The sequence below is a fragment of the Eleutherodactylus coqui genome, chromosome 5, assembly GCF_035609145.1.
Source record: "Eleutherodactylus coqui strain aEleCoq1 chromosome 5, aEleCoq1.hap1, whole genome shotgun sequence".
In the NCBI taxonomy this organism is placed as follows: Eukaryota; Metazoa; Chordata; class Amphibia; order Anura; family Eleutherodactylidae; genus Eleutherodactylus; species Eleutherodactylus coqui.
The window spans coordinates 96,339,877-96,353,402 of record NC_089841.1 but is presented as its reverse complement, the minus strand read 5'-3'; the positions used below and the strand labels follow the sequence as shown (position 1 = coordinate 96,353,402).

At 42.4% G+C, this 13,526-nt stretch overlaps 1 protein-coding gene across 1 annotated transcript in view; it reads left to right on the top strand.

Annotated features, from left to right (window-relative positions):
* TNPO1 (transportin 1) overlaps window positions 1-13,526 on the top strand; it is a 63,874-nt gene that overhangs the window by 30,938 nt on the left and 19,410 nt on the right. Inside the window, exons 4-15 of the mRNA XM_066602918.1 lie at window positions 90-196; window positions 2,142-2,275; window positions 3,186-3,267; window positions 5,058-5,180; window positions 7,876-7,994; window positions 8,175-8,235; window positions 8,537-8,705; window positions 8,836-8,988; window positions 10,731-10,956; window positions 12,093-12,264; window positions 12,408-12,494; window positions 13,003-13,110. Coding sequence (XP_066459015.1) covers window positions 90-196; window positions 2,142-2,275; window positions 3,186-3,267; window positions 5,058-5,180; window positions 7,876-7,994; window positions 8,175-8,235; window positions 8,537-8,705; window positions 8,836-8,988; window positions 10,731-10,956; window positions 12,093-12,264; window positions 12,408-12,494; window positions 13,003-13,110 — 1,541 coding nt within the window. The remainder of the gene's footprint in view (window positions 1-89; window positions 197-2,141; window positions 2,276-3,185; window positions 3,268-5,057; window positions 5,181-7,875; window positions 7,995-8,174; window positions 8,236-8,536; window positions 8,706-8,835; window positions 8,989-10,730; window positions 10,957-12,092; window positions 12,265-12,407; window positions 12,495-13,002; window positions 13,111-13,526) is intronic.

Sequence of the window (13,526 nt, the reverse complement as noted above, 5' to 3'; positions counted from 1 at the left end):
CTCTTTTTTTTTTTTTCTTCCCTGTAGCTCTGATTAGTGCAGCGCAGTTTACCGTTACCCCCGTTTTTAATTCTATCCTTGATTTCTAGGTATCCTAATCACGACTATTGCTTCAAAAGGAGAGCTACAGAATTGGCCAGAGCTCTTGCCAAAATTATGTGGTCTGTTGGACTCCGAAGACTACAACACATGTGAAGTGAGTTTCTCTTGTACTGCTTGAACAGGATCTTCTGTGTCCTGAATGTGGCCTCTCTCCTGTACATCCGACACTTCGCCCATTCTTTTGCCTATGTACAGTAGTGTATATATTTGAATTCAGAGGTTAAACACAATCTAGAGTACTTACTGACCGCAAACTCATCTCGAAAATTGTGAGGAATTGAAACTTAAAGTAAGTTAGAAAGTTGAGGATTTTCGAATGTGTTGTGGTTAAGCATGAAGCTCTTTAATATTCGCATATGCCATCAGGTAAATTCTGGTTATTAGTCACCATGTTACTTGCATATAGTCTTTGACAAACTCCTAGGCGATGGAGGAATGTGTAAGTTGTGATTCTTCACTTCCGCACGGAGCTCCCAACTATTTGCAGTCATTGCTGCTGTAAAGTTGCTCTTCTAGAATAATGATGCAATGTGCTTATTTAGAACAAAAAGAATCTGCTCTCCAGATGTTGGGAGCGAGTCGGCCAAACATTTCTGGGAGCAACAGAATGCAGATAACAAACTGGACTCTTAAGAATTCTCTTAAATAGTTGATGGCTTTGTATCTGTACTCGTACAGAATATAAATCATTAGTTAAAAAGGAAGCTGTGGCCTCGGCTCACATCTGGAGGCTCGACTGCAGATTCCTCTTACATGTGCTGGACCAAGTAGTGCCGCATTCCTCCTCCCCCCCCCCCCCCCCCCCTTAATTTCTTGGTAAAATGGGACACCATGACTGAACCCAACAGAACCCATTATAAGAATGGAGTATTTGTTTTGTGCCTCGTATTTTTGGAGATTGCCTTTGCTATTATATGCGACTGCAACTCCTATATTCCCTTTATGGCCTTTTTACAGAACTACCATATTGCTCACAATTCATTCAAACGAGCGAAAGTGAGTGATATCGCTTACCTGCCATTCGCTGTTATTTTAAGCTGACTTTTCAGTCAGCTTAAACCTTGTTGGGTCGCTGGCTTATCATCCTGTGTGATTGCTCCCTGCTCGTTGCTTCCCATAGGAGGTATAGCACAGAGCGAGAAGCCCACAAGCCGCCGACAGGACTTGCAGTCTGAATGCTCTGCACGAGCGCTGACGACCTTAGCAGTGACAATAGTGTAAAGACTGCCAGCAGGACAACCATAAACCCATAAAGCATATATATGTTTGGCTTCTATACTGTGATTATAAGCTTGACAAAGTCCCCAGATGTGGTCGAAACGTCGTAAGTCCTGTCAGTGGATTTAATAAAAGATGCATCTCTTGTTGCAAAGACTACATTTGGAAGACTCTTGTGTGCTGCTCGCAATCTTTATTTGTCTTGACCTCAGCAGTGGCATCGACGCTCATGCAGTCGCTGAAAAGACTGTCGGCCCGTGTAAAAGGACCTTTAGTCACCAGTTCTCACAGCATTACTACTAACTTAAAGGCAGTATCCAGGACTTTACTACTAATGACCTATCTAGGACAGGTCATTAATAGTTGATCGTAAGGGGTCTTACTGCTTGGTATTCCAGTCAGTCAACTGATATTGGGCCTACTGTCATTGCGGACAGCGCCAGAAGCAGACTGCTCTGTCAGTAGTGCAATGGCTCGGGTGGTTGTTGCATTGGAGCTGCGCATGCAATACCGACCTGGCCCACTGCACTACGGACAGAGCAGTCTGCTTTGGGATCTATCTGCAATGACAGCGGGCCCAATAACAGCTGATCTAAGGGGCTTGAATATTAATGTGGAAACAGGCAGTGTACTAAAATATACTTTGTGTGATCAGTGAACAGCCCTAAGTAGATCGTCTTCTATTACGGGTGTGATAACATTTTGCTTGTATTTTGTAAGGAATGGATTGCTTAGTTTGGTCCTCCTGTAAATTAGGCAGTGCTAGCTCTGCTTTCAGATCATACTGTTCTCTAAAGACGTGTTTGGCTTGTTTTTCACAGGGAGCTTTCGGGGCTCTTCAGAAAATCTGTGAAGACTCTACTGAGATTTTAGACAGCGATCTTCTGGAACGACCTCTCAATGTTATGATCCCCAAGTTCTTGCAGTTCTTTAAACATAGTAGTCCAAAAATAAGGTACCACGTTTAGTTTTTTTCCACTTATTTTAAAGTCACCTCTGCTGACAAATCTAATAAATACTTAGTCATGAAATAATATTGGAGTATTGTTTTAGAACTCTGCATTGTGCATTCCTTCTAGAAATGTATAAATTGGTTCCCACCCGTTGAGGGGTTGTTCCTATGGTCTGACACTGTTGTATCTGTGCGGACAGTGTCAATGTACCGGGTAACACCCATTTGTCAATTTAATTATAAGTTTCTAGCACGAATAACAGTAGAAGAAGAAAAATACAGAGTTGTGGGGGAAGATGCTCCAGAATTGTCGTCCATGTATACAAATCTGTCGGGAGAACTGACTGGTCCTCTTTAGGGGTTGGATCACACCCGTGTTATGACCTCCAGTTATAATTCCATCTCACTCTTTAGGTTTCTGGAGCAGAGAAACTAATTTAGAACTGTAATAAACGGTTCCATTTTTTCCCCCCCATTGATTTCAATGAGTTGTAAACTGCGCCATTAAGCCAAAGAAAAAATGGGAACAAAACGGAAACCAGCTGACAGCTTTCTGTTTGCTTCCTGTGGTTTTTTAAAACCCACTAAATCAATTGGGGAAATAGAGGGATAAGTTTTGCTTCATTTTTGGAGTGAAAATCCAGAATTAAAATGAAAGGGAAGAGAAGAAATTGTGACTGAAAGCCCCAATGCAGGTGTGACTAGGCCCTTATTCTATTTCATGGTCTTATAATTGATTGATCTCTACTTGTGTGCCAATAGTAGCATGCCATTGGGCCATAGGCGTTTGCCTTGGTCTTAAGAGGACGTGCAATTGGGTGAACATCTATTACCTGTGCTGCGCTGATGAGTTTGACTTTTTTATTTTTATTTTGGTGCATTAGAAGTATGACAGTTGTTTTCTTCCATTTAGGTCACACGCTGTCGCCTGTGTCAATCAGTTCATCATTGGAAGAACCCAAGCTCTTATGCTGCATATTGACTCCTTTATTGAGGTATGAGCCTACAAGTAGTGGCATAGGTATAAGACTTAGAGACTTTCACCATGTTTTTGCATCTCTCCCTGAGAGCATCATAAGGTAGTGCCTGTCACACTGATGAGTGAGTTAGTCTGTGATGTGGATCTGTGCAGTAGTTTTGGAGAAACTTGCTTTTTATTAGTAGCACCCAGACACAGAACTTGTCCTGCATATTCATGATCTGTAGTCTAGCCACACCCAAACCAGCCTCCAGCCAATGATTGGCAGCTCTCTCTATGTACAGGAATGTGCAGGACTAGTTCTGTGTCTGGCTGGTACTAATAAAATGCTAGTTTCTTCAAAACCACTGCACAGATCCAGACAGGCATATCACAGTTATGAGCATGACTGTCACGGTCTTGTGCCGCCCTCGGAGGTGCAAAAAGGGGACAGTCTATTTAAACTAGTATAATAAATGATGATCAGTAGCACTTAAACTGTACAGTCTCATGGCGAGGTGGAGAAATACAAAGCCATTAGAATTGAGCCCGAACTCGTAGGCCCCACAAATGGTCCAGAAATAGCAGAGATGGGGCAGCATTGATGGTAAATTTCCAATAAAACAAACTTTATTTCTTCATGCTCTTTAAAAAGCAAGCTATGTTTTGGCCAGCAATGGCCTTTTTCAAGCGTGTATGTTCATGGAAGCTTAAAGGCCATTGCTGGCCGAAACATAGTTTACTTTTAAAGAACATGGAGAAATAAAAAGTGTGTTTTATTGGAAATTTACTGTCTACGCTGCTACTTCTAGTCTCTTTAAACTGGACATTAGACACCAAATGGTTAACTGTAGCTCGAACCAATGGTATTGCAAACATTTACGACCATGTGCAAACACCAGATGCTGTAAAAAGTAAACAATTTTCTTCATTTTATGGTGAACTACTTGCTGAAGGAAAGCCAACACAACAAATCAAGGTTTCAGATCATTCTTCTATGTCATTTGCTCAAAAGAAATGCAATAAATGGACATTAGTGCGCACAACCTGTTTCCAATGGTTTCCATCTGTCTGGACAGTTCAGCAAAAATAACTTTCAAGAATAATTTTCCATGTAGTTCCAGAAAGTGTAAAATGTAGAGCTGCTGGGAATTCTGTCACTTTGCTAGCATTTTTATTCTAATGCCAAAGCAGGCCGTAGACCACATAAAATTAGGCTGGATTTTGGCCAATCATTGTACATAGATGATTGTGATGGCAGACTATATTTCTATTACTATTCTATTTAGTGTTCGTGTACTATGCTTTTGCGAGATATATAAAAAGATTTTCTCATAGTTCCACATTGCGCATTTTCTAAACGGCACCGTTCATTTCAAATTACCCTAATTGCGTTTAGGCTTTCATTGATATGTAGAATTCATATTTTATCAAGGTTACCAGATATTGCGACATGCAGACTGTCCTTTTCAATTTACCATTCAGTTTCATGTAAGAGAAGCAAGAAGTACTGGGCAGTATTACTGTATAAATTGTCTTACGTTTTCTGGTTGTTCCATTATGACCTGTTTTGTACTGCAGATTGTGTGACTTGCATTTAACAGTTTACAGTTTAGTGTTCAAACAAGCTAGAGGAGAGCGGAGGCGAAAATCACGATCTGCGTGAGATATTTACAGCTGGGTTGTTTACCTCTTTACATTACTTGAGAAGTGCAGAATGTGCTGTCATTCAAAACAATTGGAGGCTTTTGCTTTTAAGATCAGGAGTGTCTTGCATGAATGTTATGTATTGTGATAGTGGAATTCAAAGGTTTTGTTTTCTGGCAGAATTTATTTGCTTTGGCCACCGATGAAGAACCAGAAGTTCGTAAAAATGTCTGCAGGGCTCTTGTCATGCTGCTTGAAGTCCGAATGGACCGTCTGCTTCCACACATGCACAATATTGTGGAGGTAAGTGTCCCCACTCCACCACCTATTTAGCTACTAAGTAGCTTCCGTGTTTCATTTTTAAAGGGTTTGTCCCAAGATTCAAATTTGGCCTCTCTACAGCAGTGGTCCCCAACCTTTTTTCCTCCAGGGATCGGCCTCAAGCAAGATGATTTTTCCATGGCCCAGCAGGGCGGCGGCGGTGTGGGGGTGGGGTTTTGGTCCTATGGGGGCAGGGTTATGCAGCGCTATTAACCAAACAGCGCTGTAGACCGGGGGGTGCTGCTGGGACCACTCTGCTGCCCTGCTACACTCCCTGGCACCGTCAGATATGCGCTCACCGGATCCGAAGCACTGTCCGTGTCGCCATATCCCCCCTGCACTGCAAGAACTCTAGGGACCCCGTCAGTTCTGACGGCATGGCTTCTGAGGTCCCCGCTATGCTCTCCGCTCCCGCGCGCTCACTGCTATGCTGGCGAGCCCCCACCCCCAGTAGTAGACAGCAGCACACGATGGAGCGTGTCCTCCCTGCCGCAGTACTAGCCAATCGGAAGCTAGGGGGCGTTCCCTCTAAAGTTCGCTCAGCCCCTAGCTTCCAGTGACGTGACATCAAGGTACAACAGTAGCGTGCTGGTCTGTGGCGCCACGGACCAGCAAAGAAACCCTAACGGCCCGGTCCTGGTCCGCAGACCCGTGGTTGGGGACCCATGCTGTACAGGATAGTGGAAGTGTCTTGTCTGACCGTTGGGATCTCCACCACTTTATGAGAAAAGGAGCCTTGTGTCACTCTGTATAAATGGAGCTGTAGTCAACAATGTGCACTGCGGCTCCATGCATCTCTATAGGACTGCTAAAGATTTCTGGGTGCTGTACGAGGCTTATTTTTGGCAGTCCCATGTGCTGCCACTGCCCCATTTATCCAGTGAGACACCCTCTTCTTGTGAATCCTGGTGGTGGGGGGGGGTGGGGGGTCTAACCTTCCAGATGTTGGACCCCACGATCAGTCTCTATTGTGTGGATAGGGCATATGTTTTAATCTTGGCATAACCCATTTAATAAAAATGCTGAAGAAAATAAGTTTTATATATTATTATAATGACAAAGCAACTACTTTTAAGTCAGTGTTTCTTCCTGAATGGTGTTAGCGGTCACTGGTTGTGGCATCAGTTAATAACCATCTGCTTAATTTATATAGTAAGTTACCCACTTCAGCATTCCTAGACTAACGCTTACCTATTGCTTGTGGAGGTAAGCAGTAGGCTGAAAACAATAGTGAGGTATATCACCAGGACTACCACCAGGTTTGCGATACGGGTAATGGCTGCTTGCTCAATCCTAAGTGGAAAAGGGTTGTCAGGCCTTAAGTATAGTAGTTCAGGCTTGACACTATATATTACATAGGACAGTCACTTGAAATACAGGGTTAGTGAAATTAAACTCCCCCCTTCCCCATCTGAGGGATCTGGTGCGCGTTCTGTTCTAAATAAGATAGAATTTGGACAAAAGCCGTATCTGTCAACGCACTCGCCATTTATGAAAAAAATACTTCAGTAAAAAATAGTCGCTGATAAGTAGCTATGCAAATCGCTCTACAAATGTTCAGTAAGTGACCTTTTGGTTTTCAACAACGTTGTCCATTCACAAAATGTTTTCCAGCACTGAACACTGAGCTACAATCGCTACAATATGCCGACAAGTGCTGTCCTTCAGATCCATTTCCCGTATTTTCTTCCTCGAAGGTGTGGATATGGGGTTGAGCCTCAGTTCCTTCAGGGGTCAAGTTTCCGTGCTGATGTCATGCTTCCAAGGATGCAATGCATACCTTTCTTCACGGAGTGGCACATTTTGCCCACCCTTCCCGCATCCCATCAGCACCATGGGACCTAAATGTGGTCCTAGATGCATTGCAAAGTACCTCTCTTTGAGCACATGCGTGAGATCTCCCTCCATATGCTATCTTGGATGGTCGCCTTCCTGGTAGCCAGCACTTCCATCTGCCATGTCTTTGAGCTCACCGTAGTGTCATGTTGATCTTGCTATCTGCATTAGGACAAGGCAGTGCTTCACCTGGTGCTTTCTCTCCAAGGTGCTTTCACCTTTCCACCTCAGTAAGGACCTTGTTCTCCCCTCCTTCTATCCGTAGCCAGCATACCCTCTTGAACGTCTCCTTCACAAGCTCCATGTCATCCATATACTGCGGTCTTCCCCCTTTACTTCGTTTAGTTGTATGTTTGGGTTCACGTGTTCAGTGAGCCCTCGGCCTCTTCTCTTCTACTACTTGCATACAAACTGATTTACCTGAATGGCTGCAGCAGTATAGCTGGTAGGAGGAGTTAACTCTCCTTTTGCTTGGTGTCTGCCCCCTAGCAGCAGGAATTATGCCCAAGGTCTCTGTTGTGTCCCCTAATAAACATCTAAGAAAAGGATGAGTACGGTGGGTTTTTTTTTTTTTTTTGTGTGGGCCCATAAATAGCGAGCACATCGTCTGAAGTGGCTGCTGTACGTATTTCGTCTTGTCTGAGTTGGGGAAGGAAAGTTTTTAGTTTCATATACGATCTATATGCTTTCTAGTTCTGTTTGGCACTACTGCAAATAATCACCATTGTACTTCTGGGTACAAATAATGTAGACTCAAGAGCCAATAGTAGTGAGAATGCAGTCATGTTATACCGGTGTTATAAACTTGACCAGTTTTCATTTTGTCAACCCTCAACTATAGTACATGCTGCAAAGAACACAGGATCAGGATGAAAATGTTGCTTTGGAGGCATGTGAGTTTTGGCTGACTCTGGCTGAGCAATCAATTTGTAAAGAAGTTCTATGCAGACATCTTGCAAAGTAAGTCCCACCCCCCTCTTCCCTTTTTTGATTTTTTTTTTTTTTTCCTCATTATACATTTTTTTTTTTTTTTTGTCAAATAGTTTTCTCTTGATTTAAAATTAGAAAATGTCTGTTTTGAAGTGAAAAAATATTGCTACTTTTTTGTCTTTTTGCCTAAGTATATTGTCTGTCTCCTAGGTTGATACCAGTCTTGGTAAATGGAATGAAATATTCAGAGATAGATATTATATTGCTCAAGGTGAGTGGATATTATAGAAATGTCATAAATGAAACCGACAATCCTACCTCAGCTATGTTCACATTAGCTTTGTGGCCTTTGTCTATAACAAAAGCCGCAACGCAGTGTTGGGTCCGCCACACAATGGAAATTGGCCTACCCCATTGATTTATAATGGGATCCATCTGGTCCCACCAAGATTGCCAGTTGCTTTGGCTGAATGTCCGTCCCCCCCCCCTTTGTCAAGTAGTACAGAATCTAATTGTAGTTTCAAATGGAGTCCCGATTTGTTTATGGTCAACTATTCCATATCCCAATCCAGGGTGATGTAGAAGAAGATGAAGCTGTTCCTGACAGTGAGCAGGACATTCGGCCTCGGTTCCACAGATCACGAACAGTGGCTCAGCCACATGAAGAGGATGGAATTGAAGAGGATGACGATGATGACGATGACCTTGATGATGATGAGACAATATCAGATTGGAATATAAGTAAGTAATTTTGGCTAGCAGACTGGATTTAAAGCTTGGCTTGCCAAAATAAAACTACTTGGTCAGAATTCTGTTAGCATCGCAGACGCCATTTTCATTTTTCACATTTTATGTCTTTGCCTTTTTCAAGGGAAGTGTTCAGCTGCTGCTCTTGACGTGCTTGCGAATGTGTTTCGAGATGAACTTTTGCCACACATACTGCCTCTATTGAAAGAATTACTTTTCCATCCTGAATGGGTAGTAAAGGAATCTGGAATTTTGGTTCTTGGTGCAATTGCAGAAGGTAAGTGTTCTGTTCATTGCTGTAAAAACCTCCCTTACTTTTAAGTTCTGTTTTAATTTTTAACCTCTTAGGCCTCATGTCCACTAGCAAAATTGAATTGCGGATTACGCGGGTGAAATTTTGCCCATAGGAAATCATTGGCCATCTGCAGGTCAATTAAATTGAATTTTGCACCCGTGGATGGCGTTCTAATCGATTAGCGGTTTTCACGCGCGGAAAAAAACGCAGCGGGTTCCGTGCGGATCGGCCAAAATTGCTATCACCTTGCTATCAATAGGTGCGGATATCCGCATGGTAAAAAAAATACCATTTAAAGCAAATCCGCGCGGAATCTTCTGCAGAAATCTGCGCGGATTGTATTTTTCTGCTGGACATGAGGCCTTAGAGGCGCACATACTCTATACAACTGTCGCAAACAACCCTTTGTTTGACAGCTGTTCTCGCCAACTTTCCCCATACACACGAATGTTCGGCTCAGTCGAATGTTCTGTGTTTAAAGAGGTAAACCATAACCAGACTGCTCTGGTGCCAGCTTATCTCCTGAGGAAAAAATGATCTTCCAACCTTCCTTTCAAACCATTGATTACAGATTACAGTTTACAGCAACTTGTAGTCTGTCATTGACCTGCAGATTACAGCCTTCAGCAATTAAATCTACTCTGTAATAAAAAAAAAAAAAACTGCAGGAATGCACCTGCCATCATGAGTGGTTGTCTCACCTTCCCCCTTAACAATTACCCATCAATCAGATGAGTTATTAAAGTTAGTTGGGGTCTGGCACCTACACAGTTGGCAAGAACAAGAGGGCTTCAGTCCCTGGTTTGTATGGGGAGCAGTAATAGTATTTTCTGTCCCCCTCCACAGACTTGGTAATAGCTAAACGTATGTATGTTCTGGAACCAGAATATGGAATTGGTATGCCTGTGTAAACCAACAAATACTACAAAATCACTTCTGATTTTGATTGCTTTATATTTTCTTTTTCTTGGAGGTGTGGTGACCAAAAAAATGCTGTTTTGGCATTTTTGTTTAGTTTTATTACCCTGTTTTTTGTGCAGAATAAATAATGCGTTACTTTAATAGATCGGGCTTTTCAGGACTGCCGTATACCAATTGGGGCATTTTAAAGGGTTAACAGCCGCGATCAGCTTTCACACTGATCACAGCTGTTGTGGGCTGGTGTCAGCTGTCAAATAGATCTGCTTGGTATCCCACATGCCTGGGATGTATTTATGTCCTGGGACGTGAAGAGGTTAAAAGGGTTTTCTACTACTCTGCTTAATCACATAGCCACATGATGATAAATGTGCGATCACTAGTACTGGACTCATTGCTAGAATGTGGGTACCAAGTCCTGTGAATAAGTAGTGGATGTAATTGGTGGAAAAGAACATTAATAATAATCTACACAGAAGGTCATTGATTAAGTCTATATAATTTTGGGCTTATTCACATGACCGTCCTTTCAACACGCAAGACCTGTCCGCATGACCCGCAGTGAATGGAGTCAATGAAACTACATGGGCTTTCGTTGATCCACTCGCTGCCGTATGCGGTGGTAGCCAGCTCCTCACATGGACCAGTAAAATGCTGCGTGACCCACACAGTGTTTTACGCATACGGTTGTGTGAATGAGCCCTTAGAAGAAAATTCTGAAAGTCAATTAACACAAAAATGTAATATCTTGTGGTTCATCTAGTGGGACTTGTTTAGGTAAATTTTGTTACTATTTTGTGTTGCAGGTTGCATGCAGGGTATGATCCCATATCTCCCCGAGCTCATCCCTCACCTTATTCAGTGCCTTTCTGATAAGAAGGCTCTTGTGCGCTCCATTACCTGTTGGACCCTTAGTCGCTATGCACACTGGGTAGTTAGCCAGCCCCCAGACATGTATTTAAAGCCATTAATGACAGAGCTGCTAAAACGAATCCTCGACAGCAACAAGCGAGTACAAGAAGCTGCTTGCAGGTAATCATGCAAATCACTTGCTACATTTTACATGTTTCATATCCATTTACTAATAAAAAGATGGTCTGGTCAACCTACATGGAGAAAACCATTTGCTAAGTTCATGACATGGGGCTTTCCTTTTTTTCCTTTCGTCACAAAATGCACACAAGACTGATTTTCAAAGCCTACTAGTGCCTGTAAAGTCGTTACTGCGGACTATTCCCATTTTGAGAAGTCTCTGCTTCTAGCCAAAAGTTTTCCCTGTTACAAATGTGATGCAATGATTGTCTAGTAGTGGTCACACATCTAGGATCCCTAGAGATGCCTAGAGCAATGTTACAAACTGCTTTGTGTTGAGGCCCCTTTACGCGGGACGAATGTCTGGCAAATGATGCCCCAGACTCATCGCCGCATACACTTGCTCCAGTGCTGTTGCACAGGAGGGAGTATCGTTGGATCGCAGCTGGGTGGCTGGAGGAGATTTCTCTTCTTGCTCTCCCCGCCCCTCTTCATTCACATAACACAGCGGCCTTTCAGTACTGAATGGCTGTTGTTTTTACTGAACGATCATCTCATCTTTCATCATTAAGGCTGATTTGTATCAGATGTCAATATATGCAAATACCTTTTTATTTTTCACTTTTGGGGCATTTGAGAAATCTTTATTCCAGAATATCCTATGTTCCTAGCAGGGTTAATTCTTTACTTTAAATGGTTCCAGCCATCACTGGCTCCTTCATAGGACCACATACTTGTGCAGCTCCTGTACTGTGTTCCAATGAGTGACTGGTTCCTTGACAGCAGACCTTGCTATATAGCATACACTGTAGTACAGCTTCCAACCACCCCTCTCTTCTGCAATAAAAGGAAATGGTATGGCTTTAAGGAATGCACGGTAGTCCCAAAGCCATCTTACAGGGCTGCGCTTGGGAATATCCTGCACATGCATATAAATGTCTGTATAGGAGATTTGGTGCTCAGTATCACAAAAAGGAGTCCCAACCCATACTATGAAGTTAATCAACGCAAAACATTGCTTAAAATCTACACTTTTTATCAACATCTTGTTTTTACATTCAGATTAATTATGTGAAATGAAGATAACCCAACGTGACATCGATAGAATTACTGAAATGATAACTCTTATTCTCTAGTGCCTTTGCTACCTTAGAAGAGGAGGCTTGTACTGAGCTGGTCCCTTACTTGGCTTACATTTTGGATACTCTGGTCTTCGCATTCAGTAAATACCAGCATAAAAACCTGCTCATCCTTTATGATGCTATAGGAACGCTAGCGGATTCTGTTGGACACCACTTAAATAAGCCAGTGAGTCTTGTATATGGGATGTATTTTCTCTGTCAAGTTTGAGTGTAAAAGGGACATTTTCTTATTTTCTGTCCAGTAAGCAGGTATTGTCATTATTTGTCATTCAGTAGAGGTATTTAGCTAACAGCCTTGTGTTTCTATAGGAATATATTCAGATGCTGATGCCTCCACTTATCCAGAAATGGAACGTTTTAAAGGATGAAGACAAGGATCTTTTCCCTTTACTTGAGGCAAGTACTTGGCAATGTGTTTTCGTTTACAAATATAATTCTTGGTTGGTGACCACCTTGGGTGGCAACCTTCCATTACTGCAATCCAACCTATACAACTGACTGGGGTGTCAGGTATTGGTATTTGTAGATGATTATATTACTGGTGGTATTGCTTTTCTTATAGTCAAGTTAAATGGGCTTTGCGTTTCTACTCTTCCAGTGTAGCAATGATATTAATTCCAGGGTGTAATATGCCAGACTGGTGGCCTGTAGTAGCCCCTGGTACATGATGCAATAACGATCAGTCATGTGACATGTCCACGGTAACTGTATTGTGGTAGACTGCATTTGGCTAGTGCAGTAGCATGGTTTGTAATCGGTATCATCATCAATCTCAAAAATAAATTGAGTGACAGGGAATAGCAGCATGGAAACGATAAATACTATTGTAATGTTTTCTGGCCATAGAACAGCTTTTTACTCAGTGTTAATATGCAAAGTAATTCTGATGCCTTTCCCCTTTCAGTGCCTATCTTCTGTTGCTACTGCACTTCAGTCTGGTTTCTTACCTTACTGTGAACCTGTATACCAGCGGTGTGTGAACTTGGTACAGAAGACTCTTCAGCAAGAAATGGTAACTTCACAACTTATTGCATATTGGGGGAGTTTGGTCGCTGTCATTTAGGATAGATATTGCTAGTTTTCTGATTTATATAGTTTTATTCATTTAAACTAATGTAACAGTACCAGTATTTTTTAAAGGGGTGTGTCACGAAGGCAACCCCAATTTATATGCTATAGTAGGAGGTATAGACATCATACATCTTCTATTAGCCTTTAGGGGAGTAGTGGCTACACTTTTTAGTGGGCATTGTGGCTGTTGCAGTGGAAATGTGTCGAGCAGCAGCTTTCCCTGGGCAGTGTTGGCTGACAGCTACTGTGTTCCCCTGTAAATAACACCCTGTCTATATATTAATTTTTGCCCCCCCAAAAGAGGCACAGGGTCTTATTTGCGGGGGATGGTTTTTTAAAATAATACTTGCCTAGCAG